General features: G+C 28.6%; 3 protein-coding genes across 3 annotated transcripts; 2 read left to right on the plus strand and 1 right to left on the minus strand.

Moving 5' to 3' along the window:
* Positions 1-1,226: 1,226 nt before the first annotated feature.
* On the minus strand, positions 1,227-3,930 carry LOC107064293 (protein phosphatase 1 regulatory subunit 42). The gene is made up of 6 exons (XM_089178116.1): positions 3,730-3,930; positions 3,354-3,659; positions 3,040-3,274; positions 2,847-2,966; positions 2,608-2,745; positions 1,227-2,552 (listed from the first exon to the last, which is right to left on the minus strand). The coding sequence occupies exons 1-6, from the start codon at positions 3,865-3,867 to the stop codon at positions 2,422-2,424; spliced, it is 1,068 nt and encodes a 355-aa protein (XP_089034242.1). The 5' UTR covers positions 3,868-3,930; the 3' UTR covers positions 1,227-2,421.
* Positions 3,931-4,117: 187 nt separating this feature from the next.
* IntS8 (integrator complex subunit 8) lies at positions 4,118-9,026 on the plus strand. Its single transcript, XM_015316771.2, has 13 exons — positions 4,118-4,422; positions 4,488-4,660; positions 4,737-5,151; positions 5,221-5,458; positions 5,546-5,782; positions 5,859-6,104; positions 6,187-6,436; positions 6,523-6,933; positions 7,008-7,262; positions 7,341-7,593; positions 7,668-7,786; positions 7,868-8,217; positions 8,833-9,026. Exons 1-13 carry the CDS (start codon positions 4,412-4,414, stop codon positions 8,950-8,952), a joined length of 3,078 nt encoding a protein of 1,025 aa, XP_015172257.2. The 5' UTR covers positions 4,118-4,411; the 3' UTR covers positions 8,953-9,026.
* Positions 9,027-10,333: 1,307 nt separating this feature from the next.
* Mad (mothers against decapentaplegic homolog 1) lies at positions 10,334-17,547 on the plus strand. The gene is made up of 3 exons (XM_015316769.2): positions 10,334-10,532; positions 11,147-12,459; positions 12,533-17,547. Exons 2-3 carry the CDS (start codon positions 11,213-11,215, stop codon positions 12,690-12,692), a joined length of 1,407 nt encoding a protein of 468 aa, XP_015172255.1. The 5' UTR covers positions 10,334-10,532; positions 11,147-11,212; the 3' UTR covers positions 12,693-17,547.
* The last annotated feature ends 139 nt before the right edge of the window (positions 17,548-17,686 follow it).

Genomic DNA, 17,686 nt, shown 5'->3' on the forward strand with positions numbered 1-17,686 from the left:
GAAAGGTTGCTGTAGAAAATGAAGATGGGAAAACTACAGTATAATAGAATGAAAATATTGTTAGTTCCCAAATGATATCGAGTAAAACTCGTTTGGTCGAAATAATAACAGTAAGTATAATAATATATCCTGGTCGTTCAGCTATCTATACATATATATCTATGTATTATTGTGCTGTACTACAAGGACAATTGAAATCTTCAAAGTTTCCAATCCTACAGTGTTAGTGTTAAGTGATATACAAAGGAAGAAAGTATATTATTAAAAGTGCTAATTAATTTTCATTTATTAATATCGTTGGTGTATTAAAGACACCACAGTTTTGGAAACTGTGCAGATTTCCACATTCTACTTTACAAGATATAATTACTAAAATATTAATAGAGATTAATAGATCATTATATAAAGAAACACCAACAGCAATGATGCATTGGTCAGCGTATATGTCTAAATTTAGCTATAGCTTATGTAGTTTTAGAACTACATTTTACAATATATTCATTTTCAAATTTCATCTTCTAGAATTTTAATAATTGCGATTTTGTTATACAACTAAGTACCAAAATTAAAGAAAATGTTTCACTTTTCTGTTTATATGTAATTTTTAATTTATATTATTTTTCTGGATTTATCACAATTTCGCATATACTGACATTTATATCAGACTTGCATATAAGATCTGTGACATCTGGTATATAAGGATATGCATATCAATGGATAGCTGATTTTTTTCACATATGATTTTTTTTTCAATGCTACAGACCTTCGGTATATCAGAGAATTATTGATTTAACACTGATAAAGGAATAATATATATGGTATAAATTTTTTATATAAAATACATCATTTATAATTTGCTATTAGTTAATATGTATCTTGCACAAATGATACAGTGTTACAAGCATTATATAATTATTAATTATAAAGATTTTTCAATTTTTTATTTTTATACTTTTACAGGCTTATAAAAAAATATTATATATTCTAGCTTTTATGTAAATACCACGCAAGAAAATATTTTTAAAACCGCTTTATGTTATATTTAAAAGTTACTTTTATTTTATACTTTTATTATAGATGTGCATATTCATTCTTCAAAATATGATTGACGAACAACAAATCTTATGCTACGTTGTCTTTGAAAATATTTTTGTCAAACTATATATCTAAAAAGAAAATATTTATTTTTGACATAAATGTATCAGTTTCAATTATCTATAAAGATATTTATTTTTGTTTCATTTATAATCTAATTAAAATGCTTTAATTATAAGAATGTGCTATCTGCTATTATTTTTTAAGAAAAATCCTAAAAGTTATTTGCTTTAATATTAATTACGAGACAAAATATGCTTTGTATCTATAAATGTATTGTATTATGTATTTTTACTGCACTAACATTGCATTTATCAGAAGCACATAACATAATCATAATTAGTTTAAATATTTTATGAATACTTCATGACGTAAAATTTTAAAATAATAGATAAATTGTGTAATATTTCTTAAAATTATTTGGAAATAATAAAAAAAGTTCTTTTTGAGAGGTTTAATATATTTATTTAAATATAACGAATTTTAAACGATTTGCATTGTTTTATGTTCTTATTTCATAAAAAATGTCACTTCGTACTATGTCTAACATTCCATGCTTATAGTAACTAATATCGTGTATTATATATATAAAAATATATCATTTGAATATTATTTATTTTTAATTTCTTATAAAAAATTATGTTTATATATATTATTTCAGCTTAGAAATAGTATGTGCTTTTGTGTCAATGTTACAGTCTAGCATTAATTATTTTTATGATATTAAATAAAATAGTGCAAAAACTCTAGATTATTATACTTGTGTAATGTTTGAAGCACCATTGGTTTTTGTATTGTTTAGTTGCATTTAAATTAACATAAATCGAATTGAAAAGATTACGTATGGATCTTCAAGCAGCGTACAAATGTAGTATATAAGTTTACATTCTGATATTTCTGTTGTTCATTTATTTCAAATGTATTTATATTATTACAGATTGAATACATATGAAAGTGTTATTATACCTTCCTTGAAATGAACCAATGTCTACATACTTATAGTTATCAATTTCCTTTTTTTTATACCTTATCCATATTATACTTTAGTTCACAAGTAAATTTAATTGTAAGTTAAATTCTCAAGTTATATATAGATGATTATTGATGGGTCAAATGTAGTATTAGTGCTAAAATATATAAAAGTATTATTGTAATTGATAACAAATTATTCACTTTTTTTAAATGATCATATTCTTTTTGATTTACACATATTCTTTTTTTATTTTTATACAAATGTATGTTAAAGCTGTTAAGACATTCCAATATATAGGTCAATAGGTATAACAAAATATATTCGATATTAATCATTGATTTTACCAACATTTATCAGATTGGTGGAAACATGATTGATTTGTTATTTATAGCATTTAATTTACATATTTCCTTTTCATTTGTTTTATTTCTCCAAAATGGTCTTGGAGTTACGTGGTTATTCTTTAGACTGTTTATACCAGCAGCTAGTAAAAGAATTTTATTATTAATGCAATAACAATTTATCTTAATTATTTTTACCTGTTTTCCATAATGGAAAACTGTGAGGCTGTAATTCTCCCATAGCAGATGTAACTTTTATAGATAATTTAGGTCCAGGTTGTTGAAATATCGCTCTATACACAGATTTTTTAAATGCAGGAGGCAAATTCAAGGAATCTATGATTATGAAAATATGTATATAATCAAATTATATATAATAATTTAACACATTTGCTATATATATGTGATAAAAATATTTAAGAAATAAACAAACGTACTTGCAATGTCATCTGTTATCGGTACTGTTATTTTTTTAATTGATTCCTTAAAACGTTTCTCTTTGAAAACCTGTAAAAACCTGCGACAAGTATCAGAAATATTCTTCCCATCTAAATTTGCTGTATACAAGAAATAAAAATTAATATTTGCAGCTATATTTATTAAGAAATGCAAAAAACAAAATAAAACAACCTAATGTATTACTATTAGCAATAAGGCTTTCCTTATATCTATGTTTGTGAGCAACTGGATTACCATTCATGTATAATTCTTTAAGTGAAATTAATGTACTTATTATTTGAGTTAAATCCTCAATATCTTCAAGTAAATTATTTTTCGCTTCCAATATTTCCAATTCACTAAAATTTGCTATATCAGTTAAAGTAGTCATTTTATTATTTGATATATTAAGTTTTTTTAAACATTTCTGCAAAATATTTTTACATAATTATAATGAATTAACGACCATAATATAACATGCAACATATTATTTTGTTGTAACTTACAGATAATGTTATAGCACTGCGCGGCTCAAAGCACAATGTTTCGCCTAGAGTTAAGGATTGATTTTCTGCATGTAGTTCTATTAAATTTTCTAGATTTTCTAATCCCTCAATTACGCTAATGCAATTATATCCTACATAAAGTTTGCGCAAATTCTGTAGGCAATCTAAATTTTCTAACTTACTTATTTTATTATGTTGCATATATAAATGTGTTAAATGTGTTGCAAAGTGTAAATTTTCTATACGTGATATATTATTATCTTGAAGATAAATTACTTTTAAATTTTTGCACACAGCAAAATTACCCTGCGATAAGTTTATATATTTAAATATAAATAATTAAATGGTCTCATAATTTTTATAAAAATAAACTTACAATTTCATTGATAAACATTCCATTCATGTACAAATGAGTTAACTTCCATAATTCTTGTTTTTTATTTGCCTTACTAAGGGATTTTGGTTGAACTTGAACGTACTTCTTTTCGATAAATTTTGATGTTAATTTTACCATAATTATCTATTTATTTTTCTCAAACTATTGGAAAAATTGAAAACGATTTAAAATATCACGATGAATGCATCACAATGAAGCATAACCATCGATCAAACGAGCGTTACGTTGACCGCCAAAAGTCATGTGATATAATGGACCAATCATGAGTTTTGTGAAGTTCAAAACTATTATCATAATCATGTTTTATTAATAAATTAATATCATTCCCCATATTTCACTAATTTTATGCACATATATCGATATTATAATCATTAAAATTTATATTATTATATTTATATTATAATAATAAGTATTACTGCATCGTATTGCTACATAAAGTGATATTTATATATTTAAATATACTATTTTAGGTTAGAAAAAGTCAAAGAAGACATTATTTACTTCGAAAGGATCAGTGAAGAACAATGTGACTTGTTTATCTTTTGCAATATTTTTACGTGTATATTATATCTTATTAAAAAATATATATATATAATATAAAAAATTTTATATATAAAATTGTTAATAAAAAAGAATATAGTTTTTTAATTTACGACGAAAAATGGATAGAACGTATGTGCATACTACATACTAAGTGGTTTGAATTACGCATCTAACCTGCGTATTTGTTTTTACAGTAAATGTAACTCGTATCAAAACACATCTGTTTTTACTTACATTAATACAAAAATCATGGATGTAGATTTGTTAAGACCAGGAACAGTTCCTATTTCACCAGATACAATTCTTTGGTTTGAATTTTTATTAAATCCTTCTTTACTACAGAAACATTTATCAAAGCCTAATCCAGGTAATTAATCAAATATGGAATATAAAAATTACAATATTTTATGAATGTTCATTGATTGAATTCTTTTTTCTCGTAGACCCATCATCTACTGATTTAATAATTAAATTTATAACAATTAATTCGGATCAGAAGGAAAGTGATACAAAATCTACAGATGTAGAAGTAAATGAAACAAAATCTAGTACGACTAAGTGGTCGCATAAAAATCTTGCATTGAAAATTCTTGCCTTGAAAGTAGCAGCGCATTTAAATTGGAATTTAGATATATTGGAAAAGAAATTACCTTTACCAATACAAGTAACTTTATTACAAGATCTGTTTTATATAACAACGGACACTATCGTTGAAATACCTGCTATTCCTGATTTCTCTATACATAATGTTTCTGACCAAACGCTGTTTACAATTATCTTATATCACAGATGGCACATAAGAGCAATTATTTACAGAGCTTTAAATAATAAGCAATCAAAACAGCAGTTTCTTCATATGTGAGATTTTAACATTTTCAAATACTATCTGTATATTTCTATGTATTCATGTAAATGTTATATTTTTAGACCAGGTATTCAGGAATCTACTTATGTACCACCAGGCTTAGTGGATGAAATTATTAGAAAATTAGAGATAAATATACCCAATAGTGTTAATACTTTAAATGCAGTCTTACAATCAACGGATTTAAACTTGAAATCACTGTCTTTTGATACTTTTCAAATGCTTACTGAAGATAGTACAGAAATAAAACAAAAGTGGGAAAATATGTATCCTATCAATATCGAAGAAGTTAAATGTCAGGTATTATATATTCAGATAAATATAAAAATAATTTGTATGTTAACAAACTAGAGTTTATGATATATTATTTTTAAATTATTTTTTCAGATACATTATGATTTGGCTGTATTTCATTTATTACGGGAAGAATATCAAGAAGCAAAGAGCCACATTTGTCAAGCAAAAGAAATATTTTACAGATTTGATAGCTCAGAACCTTTGACATACTGCAAGATACAAAAAGAATTTTTAGATGGATGTTGTTTAGCTTGTGAAGTTCCTGTAGATGGTGTAAAATCCACTCTAACTCAGCAATTACAATCATCGATCAAAGATCAATATTTGGTATATATACATTATTAATGATTAAAATTATTTAATATTTGTGTAAAATATGTATAATACGAAAATAATATTTTAGAATATATTACAAATTTTACAAACTGATAATATGTCAAGAGAGATACCAAAAGTCTTTAGGGATAATTTAGAATTGGATATTCAAGGAGGATCTGTAAATAGAAAACTTGTTGTAGCTCGTGATTTATTATTGCAAATACAATGTTTGAATTTAGTTCGCAATATACTCAATGAAAGTGTTATTTTTGGAGATTATGTCTCTGAAATACAAGCAGCCGGTGCTAAAGGTCTCGATGTGCTATTTTGGGTAAGTAAAATTTGTTAAAACAGTTAATTACAATATTTAAAACAAAGCTATTATTTATGTGTTTAATAAATTTATTGTATAGGCTCTTGATAGTGTTATGGAGAAAGCAACGCCTGTAGATAAAAAATGTATCTCTCGTTATATTCTTTACATTATAAATACAAGTGATTTAGAGGGATTGGCATCTAGATTACTTAATAATCCTAATTACGTAACTCTTTTCAATGAAAGGGAATTACATGAAATAAGAAAAAAGGCATCATTTGAAGAAATTGAATTACCAAATTTATTATTGAATGATGACTGGGGCATTCCACCTATGAGATCTGCATGTAAATATTTAACATCTAAAAGTACAAGCAAATGTTATACGTATATAAATACTTATTAAAAAAATTAATATAAATTTGATTTATAGATAATACGAGAATAGAAATTTTTGAATTAGAACAGAAACTCATACAGTCTTATGATTGTCAAGAAATTCGTGAGACTTTATTACTCTTGGATAGCAAACGTCGTATGAAGCCATCATGGCACATAAACAATTATTGGGAATTACCTATACCGTTACAAAGTGTTGTAATGTCTCTTCCTCGAGGATTTCTTCAAGATTACTCATACGTTCTTTTGGCTAAAAGCAGAGAATTAGTAATATCTAAAGACTTTGAAGGAGCTATTGAATTATTACTTGTTTTAGAAAAGGAAGTGCAACAGCATTCACAGACTGGAAATACATTAGTTTTTAAATTATCTAAATTAATTAATTGGGAATCATTACTTGTTGATATATGGAGGTGTCTCCATGCTTGGCCAGCAACAAACATATGCAAGTATAAATAAAAAAGTGATTTAAATTATGAATGAAATTGACTGTAATAACATAATATTATTTTATTTTAGGTAATATACCAAATTTAGTTACAAGAAGTAAACAGTGTCTTGGTTCATTGCAAGCAACTGACCAAGTTATTCCAAGACAAGAAATCATTGAATATTGCACTGTTTTTCTATTAAATATGTCCGAATGGGATTATCTGACAAGCTTAGAAAAACGATGGAGTTATACAGAATTTGCAGCTGCTATTAGTAGCGTTTGTCAAGATATTGTTAAGTATAAAGGGACAAGAAAATTTCCTAGAGAAGCATGGGATATGAGTAAGCATTCTATAATTAATTAATTATTATATTCTACTTATTTATTAGAACAATATTATAAATTATTTTTATAAATAGTTTTAACAGCTTTTGGAGCATCTAGAGATCAACCACAAAAACGAAGTAGTAGTGGTAATAGCGGTACTGCTGTTGGAAGTGCATCAAGAGATGCCAGTGCTAGTATATTAGGGACCTTAAACAGACTACGTGAACCAATGGCTCTTACTGTTGTTATTTCTCTATTAGCACGTTTACGCAATGTATTACGCGATGAATCTAGTCTAGAATTGCATACACAGTATCTTACTCTTTGGCCAGCAGGAGTACTAAAGTAAATAATATGTTTTATAATTCTATTCTACATATATTATGGATGTACATTAACAATGTTTATGTTATTTGCAGTACCAATTTTTATAATATTAGATACATTGGAGAATTATTATTTCAATTATTAATGCAAGCGTTAAAATATCACCCCACTAATATTCTTTGGTTGCGATTAACAGGTGATCTTAACTTTGGTAAGTATATAATAAATAGATAATACAAAAAGAATATTTTTTTTATAATATGATACTTATTATAATAAAATATTTCAATAGTTCTAGGCTATTATGAGAGTGCAATGAAATACTACCTAGAAGCGATAATGGTTGCTAGTGATTTCTTTAGTCAACCTATACCACGTACACAAATAGATGATCTTGTTTATAGAAGAATGATTAAATGTTGTGCTCATTTGCAATGCTATACGCAAGCAGCCATATTATGTCAATTTTTGGAAGAAGTAGACTATGCTCTAGCATTTAAAATGGCAGGAAGTGATCAAAAAAGTTGTACAACAGCAGATGCTATGGATGCGTATTATCATTGCATTTGGGACACAACAATATTAGAATATCTTATTCAGTTACATACTAAACGGGGTGAATATCATAGAAAGCAACTTGCTGTAAGTATTAGTCGATAAATATATGTCAATGTTAAATTGTATAATTCAGTTAAATCGTGGAAACCCTAGGTTTTACCCAAAATAATTAGGCATTTTTGAGAAAGCATATAAAAAGAATTTTATTATATACTAATATTAATAATTTGGGAAAATATCATTATTTTATTAAATATTAAATAATATTAATGTGTATGCAATATTAAAATAATATCATTATTTTATATATGAGTTCACAAGATGCGAGTAATCAAAGTATGAAATTGAATTTGATTTGTCTTTAAAGTCTTCTTTTCTTTCTACAACAATGCTATCCGTTCTTATCGTTTTTGTACTTTAAAAACCAATGTTCTCTGTTAGTTGTGCTGTTTTATTAAATCTAATGTACGGATTAAATTTTAATTTTATACTTTAACTATTCGACTCATGTAAATTCATATATTACCTAGTTAAAGTATGTAGTTCTGCCTTCTTTCATATTTAAATAGATCAATATAGTTATTTCAGGGTTTAACTAGTCATTTCACGTATTAACGGATTTTACAAAGTAACGCTAACATATATACAAATAAGTTAATTTTATTTCTCGATTTTAATATTGTAATAAATTATTTTCAGATTAAAACAATAGGTTTGTTAGAATTAAACTCTAATAATAATGAAGAAATCCAGAGAGAAGCAGCAAATATACGGAAAGCAAAATTTTTAAGAGCATTAACGAAACAATATGTGTATTAATAAAAAAAAAGAAATAAATATAAAATTGTATACTGTTCTTACAATAGAAAAATAAAATTTATAATTTTGTAATATTTCTAATAGATGATTAATATCGTGACTAATCGGGCATTAAGGTAAATTGTTTTACAATTTTACCTTTGTATACGATATACGGATACATAACTATTTGCGTATATGTATTTTTTAGATTACTCAGAAAGAAGGACGTAACTGCACATTGTTAACATGATAGCACGAGAGAAGAATAGGTAATTTAGCCATGTCATCATTACACTATCATAATTGAGTAAATTTTATAATACTAATCTTTTTCTCGGTAATGCAATTATTCGAATTTCCCACCCTTCTCTCATTCACAGCTTCGCCAATCAGCGCTTTATATATGATTCTCGAACGATACGCTGACTATATAAATATATACAAAGAATTTAAAAGATATCATAAAACAAATACATAGAGAGCTTGGTAATTATATATTGCAGAGATTAAAAAAACATATTTAGGTCATAAAAAATAATCGAAATTATCGATGAAAAACTAGAGTCAAGAGTATTGCGTTCTTTTCTGCTTTTTTTTTGTACACTGACTAATTCTTATCATATCGAATCGCGGTGTATGTATTGTGTGTAACTATGAGAGTATGTAAACGTGCGTCAGAGAGTAGTGATTAATGCTAAAGCAAGCAGGTTAGAAGTTTCTTCGTATGATATAAGCATTCCAATGATGCAGACAAGAAGACATATCAAAAGTCTTCGATATGGAAGAGAAATGTGATGGACATATGCGACTGTTGGTATAACAGTTACGGCGAACGCGAGTCTCATAAACACGTCGCCATGATGGTTCAGCAACGCCATAATGCTGCTATGCGACGTCCCATTCTCTGTAGAGTAAACATTCGCTCTTACTTGCTCTTAATCCGCACTAACGAGATGCCTAAGGGATAAGAATTGTTAACTTTACAATTTTTGGAAAAAGAATAGATAAGTCGACAATAATCATCTCGATAATCGATTGTGGTAAGTAAAGGCAAAAAAATTTATCGACAATAATACTCTTTCTCTTCTCACTGACGAGTGAAAGTACTCTGTTTTTAATTTCCTTAGAAATACCCTTGTCTCTTTTGCTGTGCAAACAAGCGGGAGGGAGCTATAGACAAAAAGAGAGATAGGAAAAGAAAGGGAAAAGAAAAAAACGGAGAAAGAGGGAGAGAGAGAGAGAGAGAGAGAAAGAGAAAGAAAGAAAAGATATAAAGAAAGAAATATAGAGAAAGAAAGAGAGGTAGTGAGGGAGAGAGTGAGTAAGAATGATTGGAAGGGCGGGAGGAAAAAAAAAGTGAGAATGCTGTGAAGCGGATAATATTGTATCGATGTGAAATTTACTTAGGTGATTATCAAGTTCGTAAGAATCGTCATTGCGCCATTAAATCAGCTCTAAACTCGAACGCGTAAAGAATCGATACACGATTCCAGCCGCCTTTTACTTATTTCACGATGGCGAAAGCGTGGCGTCAATTTACTCCTAGTAGGAGAGAGATTTAGTAAAAACAATGATGCTGAATCGGTAGCGTTAGATACGTAAGTAAATATTCATACTATACTTATTCTATTATTGTACAAAATTTGAGTTTCGTAAATGTAAATTTTTAATGCATTTTCGTGAGCGCGCGCGTTCAATTCTTGTACATTTTTTTTTTCTTTCGGCAACGTAATCTTGAAAACATTTCGGAATTCTAACCTAACTTTTTTTTTATATCTATTATTGATAGTTTTATATCATATTCACAATTATTAAGAGAAACTTCATTTTAGGTTATGTTAAATTTTCACGAATAAGAAACTTTTGGAATTTACAATTAGCTCTATGTATTTTTTATTTGTAAAAGCATACGTTTCGATTTGTCATGAGAAGCTTTAGTAACAGCTTTTTTCTTAAGAATAGAATATAAGCAAAAAGACAGGCACGATTAACCTAAAAAAAGTTCAATATTTATAATATTTATAAAGTTTTTTAACCTCTTTGATACTATTATTGACTTCAGTTAACAGCATCTATATCATTGTATCTAGCTGATTTATATTTTATATTTATTAAATATTTTGAATTTAAAAATAAACTTTTTTCATTTTAATAAATACCAAATTGTAAATATTATATGTGGTATTTATATTTCAATTGTATTCTGTTACAGATCGTAGTTAGGAGAAAGAATTAAATAAAAAACCATTAGCCTAATTAATATCTAAATACTTTCAACATGGATGATGAAGAAGGTTCATCAAGTTCCGGACCTATGTCTTCATTAAATAGTTTGTTTTCTTTCACTAGTCCAGCTGTAAAAAAATTGCTTGGCTGGAAACAAGGAGATGAAGAAGAAAAATGGGCTGAGAAGGCAGTCGATTCTTTGGTAAAAAAATTGAAAAAAAGGAAAGGTGCTATAGAGGAATTGGAAAGGGCCTTAAGTTGCCCTGGCACACCTAGTAAATGTGTAACGATACCAAGAAGCTTAGATGGTAGATTACAAGTATCCCATCGCAAAGGATTACCGCATGTAATTTATTGTCGGGTATGGAGATGGCCAGATTTACAATCTCATCATGAATTGAAACCGCTTGAAGTGTGTCAATATCCATTTTCTGCTAAGCAAAAAGAAGTTTGCATTAATCCTTATCATTACAAAAGAGTGGAAAGTCCTGTACTTCCACCAGTACTTGTTCCAAGACATTCAGAATATGCTCCTGGACATTCTCTTCTACCATTTCAACAATTAGCAGAGCCAACCATGCCGCACAATGTATCTTATTCATCCAGTGGCTTTAACGCAAGTTCTACCGGTGGTGTAAATCCAACATCTCCTATGTCTTCTGTCAGTTCTGTACCTAGTCCAGGAAGTACTACTTCGCCGAATCCACAAAGTCCTTATGGTACAAATGGATTACCAGAGACACCACCTCCGGCATATTCTCCTCCGGAAGATGGTTCTCAACCAGGTCAATCTCCTCAACCAGATTCAGTCCCAATGGACACAAGTGGTCCTGCCGAAGTAGCACCAGTGTGTTATCAAGAACCACCATATTGGGCATCTATCGCATATTATGAATTAAACTGTAGAGTAGGAGAAGTTTTTCATTGTCAGTCTCATTCTGTTATAGTAGATGGTTTTACGAATCCAAGTAATAACTCTGATCGCTTTTGTTTGGGTCAGTTGTCCAATGTAAATCGAAATTCTACTATAGAAAATACTAGAAGACACATTGGAAAAGGAGTGCATCTCTACTATGTTGGTGGAGAAGTTTATGCAGAATGTCTTTCAGATTCAGCTATATTTGTTCAATCTAGAAATTGTAATCATCATCATGGTTTTCATCCTAGTACAGTTTGTAAAATTCCTCCTGGATGCTCGCTTAAAATATTTAATAATCAAGAATTTGCTCAATTGTTGTCACAAAGTGTTAATCATGGCTTTGAAGCTGTTTATGAGTTAACAAAAATGTGTACAATAAGGTATGCTTATATTTTCATTATTTCACCTTTTTACTAATAATTTGGCATTTTTTTCACCTTCTTAATTTTTTAGAATGTCTTTTGTAAAAGGATGGGGTGCTGAGTATCACCGACAAGATGTTACATCTACACCTTGTTGGATAGAAGCACATTTACATGGACCTTTGCAATGGTTGGATAAGGTGCTAACACAAATGGGTTCACCACATAATGCTATAAGTTCTGTGTCATAAATCATATACAGATTGATAATATAAGCAGGAAGAACCACTAGTGGTAATAGATAAGTGAGTTTTAGTGCGGAAACATATATTATGTGGATTGTACAATAGATAGTATTTTCAGGAAAGTGGATGGTTTAGGTGTAAGTATCAAAGATGATCATTTATTGTGACATGTTTTATTTTAGCATATTTGACCCTTTACACTCGAGAAGTGTCTCCAGGGATACTTGATTTGATCCATTAATTTGAGTAGTGACTAAGTAGTGACGGTATTCGTTTATACTAAAATGTATGAATTATGATAGTGATACTACAGGCGAATGTACAATGTCTGTAGTATGTAAAAAATTAGGTTTTTTTTTATCAACAAAATTGTGTCGATAAAATTTGTTTAAATAGAAAGTTTTTTGTTCGTTTAACATAAGAAAGGTTTCAAGATTTGCTCTCAATGAAATAAACCTTGTGGAAAACAAAATAAAATTTTATTACGATCTGTTCTGACAAATTGAGTCTTGATCATTATGTTAGAAAATACTGCACAAACAAGGAACATAGAGAATAATATTTAATAAATTGTTTTTTTTTTTTAAGATGTAAAGATTAGTATCAACTTATTCTAAATAAGCTGTATAAGATTTGTCAAATATTTGTAAAGCCGTTTCGAGTTGTTAATTCACTTTAATAAAAAGAACTATCGAGTGTAAAGGTTTAAAAATGTTTAAGGAATATTTTTAATGAAATGAATAATTAAAAGAAATTAGATAGATAAAGAGTAATTGTTGGAATATAAAAATTTCTCAGATAATGTGGTATATGTTCAGAGTTATACCACATTTGGGCTGTTATACATGGAAATAATTATACTAGAAATAGGATATCTTATATACACATATGAGGAATATTTTTCAAATCTATTCAACAGTCATAATATTTTATTTTATATGGGAAATTGTTCTGAAGATATTGGCTAGTAGCATACTGCAAGTGCTTTTCTAGACGATCTTAAGGGACAATACAAGAATGATATAAGAAATTGAAGTTTAAGCACAAGTTATCTATCGAGTGATAGAAGAAAGTAATTTCCTAAATCAATAAAAATACCTTATTTTTAGAGCTAAATATGTTAAAACCTGATTTCAAATCATTTTAATTAATGTATAGCTGTTAAATTTTCCGAGTTTTTATTCCAACATCTTTATTTCAATCGTTCACTACAATATACTTTTTTACACTTTTTAACGTAAAATACATTAGATATTATTCTATTTGAAATTCCATTCACATCAAAATAAGTTACAATTTTTCCGACCTTTTTTTTTTCTTAATCTATATTATGATCACAAGATTCATGTCATCCGATGAGATCTCGATAATGCCTAGGATTCATCTATACTTTCATCAATCTTCTACTCCTCGGCAGCAGCATTTTCAAAAGCCTCGTCAAAAGCTTCGTCAAATAACTGATTTCTTTTCCTGTGTTTCCTCTGTTTCTTTCTGGTCTCCTTCAACAAATATACCAGAGAGTCCAAATCCAATTATTTGATCCAAGGACGGCTTACACTTCTCATATAACAATCGCCCTAAAATCTTCGTGTCCGGTGAATCTGCACACATCTTTACCCATTCGGCATCCCACACCCTAACTCTCTGAACTTGCTCTACCATTGCTGCAAATACAGTCGCTAGAAACGAGTTTTCTTCTGAAAAAGTCCTCTCAAATATCTATGATAGATAATCCTTGCCCAGTTGTAATTATATTTCATGATATCTACCGTCAGTTGGTCCTGGAAGAATCCTGCGATTGATATACATGAGTAAACACTTTCCAATGCATGAAGGATACCTAAACCATTCTTTGCGGTGTGGGTAAGAACTGCAGCTGATAAGAAGCTTTGAGCAAAACAATTATGATAATCTTTACCTATTGACAATACAAACTCATGAGCTAAGATGGTAAAGATCTGACTCGTAGTCTTTAAGCTCTTTTTAAGTTCTACTTCACAACGGACGAGACACATGGGGGAGAGAAGGGATTGCTTGAGGGCTATTGGGCAAGAGAAGCAAGATTTCTTCTATATTGGTTTTTTATAAAGGCATTCACCATCTGTTTTTTGTTCTTCGTGGCGCTTCTACACAGAGTTAGTGCCAAAAAAGATCCAAGTCTGATTAATTCTGTTTCCTCTGTGAAGGCTGCCCCAGTGGAATCTATCCTTAAAAGGACTTGGTTCATCTATCGTTTGAGTTGCTCTGAGCCTCCTATCTCATTTGAGGGAGATCTCTTAGACATTTGTGAAGAACACTAACCGTTAATTGACTGATTTGGTCACCGCATGATTTATTAGGAGTATAGAATTCCATGGCGGTTCGAGTCCTATTGGGCCAAATTTCGCCTTCATCGGTCTGGGTCAATGCAATCATATCACAAACTACAACAACTAGATTGTCTCCTACCTCGATCTCCCCAAACAGGTATAGATTGAAAAATCTCCTTAGAATATTGACTAAATTGGTACGATTCGTGGTGGAGGGTGGTGGAGGGGTCAAAATGAAGGGGAAATCTGAGTTGGGTCAATCGTGCATCACTTTATCCTTCTGAAAGATGATATATACATATATAAATACCCCTATAACTATATATATGTATAAATATAGGAGTAGAGATTAAAATCAGAAATTCATATTTGGCTCTAAAATTGGTGCCTATCGTACGAAAGTTATACATTAAATATATAATACTCTAATGTCCAGTCCTTTGAAGTATAATTATGCGTGCTTTAAAATTACAACTTATACCTAAACAAGGATTAGATTATCCAAACTTATCATTATAATCATAATCATGAAATAAGAATTATTAATTTTTGTCATTACTGATAATAATATAATTGATACTTCGGTATGAAATGCTGGATGCTGATCTCACGTTGACATTTGAAAGTTAACTGCATCCAATAATCTCTTGATATTTTAAATTAAGTAATCCAGCTTTAAAGGATTACTTTTTGTGCAAGCTTCCTTAACATTTTATGTATGCCATGCTATGTTGATCATGTATTGACCATAACTCGATAATGAATTAAATAATATTTTTAAAAGTAAGATTTCCCTTTACAAAGTAATGAAGAATGTAATAAACATATAGAACTTTTTGTATACTTCATTAATCCTTAAATGTTTATTTAGTAATTTTTTTAATATAAATTTAACCTTCTAGTTACAACGAGACTGCGTCGCTAGTACGGCGATATTTTCTATCGTGTATATATAAACATAAATAAATTCTTAGAAAAGAATGTTTATCGAGAGAAACTTTTATCAAAGCAAAGAATGACATTTTCCATTATTTATGTAATGCACATTACTTTTTAAATAATGAAAATAATAAGAGAGATAAGCTTAAAAGTGACTTGGTCGAAAGCCAATATAGTGACGTTTGGTTCCACAATATGATTTACGATGAAGAACTTAGAGGGTTAATATTATGCAGTATTTATATAAATTTTAAGTATAAAATATATTTCTTGATATAACAATATAATATAACGTTATAGTAAAAGTGTCTTTTGAAATAATGCAGTATAGTTTATGATTAATAAAATGAAAGAAATTAATTTTTACAACATTCTTCTTTTCTTTTTGAGAAAAGGGAATTCTAACTTTAAATAAATAATCTTTTAATGTTAAATATTTATAATAAGCTCCTTTCATTTATTATTATATAACGAGCCAGGAATGTCGTACGAATAATTAATGAAAGTGCAATAGAAATAGAAAACTTTGAACTTTGAATATATTTAAGAAATATCTTGCATTATGTAAAAGTCGTGCTACAAATGTGTCGATATATATAGGCGATTTTTTTTTATAGAAATGTTTAATGACAAATAATTTCCTTTTATGTCTTTTAATCAAGGTATACGTGATTAATATTAAGGTTCATTTAAGAATGACATATACTTAATTATGTTTGTATTCCGATATAGATTCAAACGTATTTCTGGCTTATGAACTGCTATTACCTTTTATGTATATTCTAATGTACTTTTTAATTATAAGTTTAGGAAAAATCAGATGTTACATGAGTTAAAGTAAGAATATTGTACGACCGTGAAACAGAAGTCACTGCCGCTTGTTAAATAACACTCGTTTGCCGATGTGTCTAGCTGTGATTCTTTGCTACCAAAATTAGCAAATTACGATCGGGAGATCAACAATTAAAAAAATTTGCCAAGATAACGAAACAAAAAATGATAAGAGAGACTGAAATATACAAGATTTTCATAACGAAAGTTATACAAGAGATCGTGACAATAATCGGTAATTACAAGAATACTTTCGCCAACAATACTAGATACAATCTTATTTGCCTTACATTTTCATGCAATTGCCTGTTAAGCCTTGACGCTAACAGAAGTTCTTAAGGATGAATTATATTCATAAAGAATATCGATTAAATATTATAAGAGATTTGAACATACGTTTATGTGTATTGAGCTTCAAGCAATTGAAATGAGCACACGATGCTTCGTCGCAACATGTATGTATAATTATCGCACCATACTGTATACTAAGAGTTTTAAATTACATTCTTGCAACTCTCTCAATTACTTTATCAATTGAAACACTTATATATATATACATTGAATTCTTTTGTAAGACCCGATTACAAATCATCTGCATTATTCTTATAAAAGTATATTAATAAGCCTTACAATTTGAAAGTATGTAAATTAAAGATGCGTGGAAGAAATTGTCTATTTATTGTGTTAGAATTAGCATAGCATATATGCCGCCCGTATTTGTGCCTTGACAATGCTTCTTATTCTATCATATATAAATTCATACATTATATAACAAAGAATTACAGCATAGTTTTTCATGGAGACACAAATTATGCCTTATTGAAGCGTTTTTAGTTGCTTAAAATGACAATTTCAACTTGACAATATCGATGGCCTCAAAAAAAATATAGATGTATTTATAAATAACTGTATATATACATA

The sequence above is a fragment of the Polistes dominula genome, unplaced genomic scaffold, assembly GCF_049000335.1.
Source record: "Polistes dominula isolate Pdom_NZ unplaced genomic scaffold, Pdom_raw_medaka contig_77, whole genome shotgun sequence".
Classification (NCBI taxonomy): Eukaryota; Metazoa; Arthropoda; class Insecta; order Hymenoptera; family Vespidae; genus Polistes; species Polistes dominula.

What these genes read in the sequence shown, in the direction of transcription:
- LOC107064293 (XM_089178116.1), bottom strand. Translation starts at nt 3,867, where the DNA reads ATGGTAAAATTAACATCAAAATTTATCGAAAAGAAGTACGTTCAAGTT. An exon ending in GCAGTGCTATAACATTATCT is followed by an intron (nt 3,275 to 3,353) that starts GTAAGTTACAAC and finishes AATATTTTGCAG; the next exon opens with AAATGTTTAAAAAAACTTAA. An exon ending in GATAACAGATGACATTGCAA is followed by an intron (nt 2,746 to 2,846) that starts GTACGTTTGTTT and finishes TCATAATCATAG; the next exon opens with ATTCCTTGAATTTGCCTCCT.
- IntS8 (XM_015316771.2), top strand. An exon ending in GTCTCGATGTGCTATTTTGG is followed by an intron (nt 6,105 to 6,186) that starts GTAAGTAAAATT and finishes TTTATTGTATAG; the next exon opens with GCTCTTGATAGTGTTATGGA. An exon ending in ATCATAGAAAGCAACTTGCT is followed by an intron (nt 8,218 to 8,832) that starts GTAAGTATTAGT and finishes AATTATTTTCAG; the next exon opens with ATTAAAACAATAGGTTTGTT.
- Mad (XM_015316769.2), top strand. Translation starts at nt 11,213, where the DNA reads ATGGATGATGAAGAAGGTTCATCAAGTTCCGGACCTATGTCTTCATTA. An exon ending in ACAAAAATGTGTACAATAAG is followed by an intron (nt 12,460 to 12,532) that starts GTATGCTTATAT and finishes TTAATTTTTTAG; the next exon opens with AATGTCTTTTGTAAAAGGAT.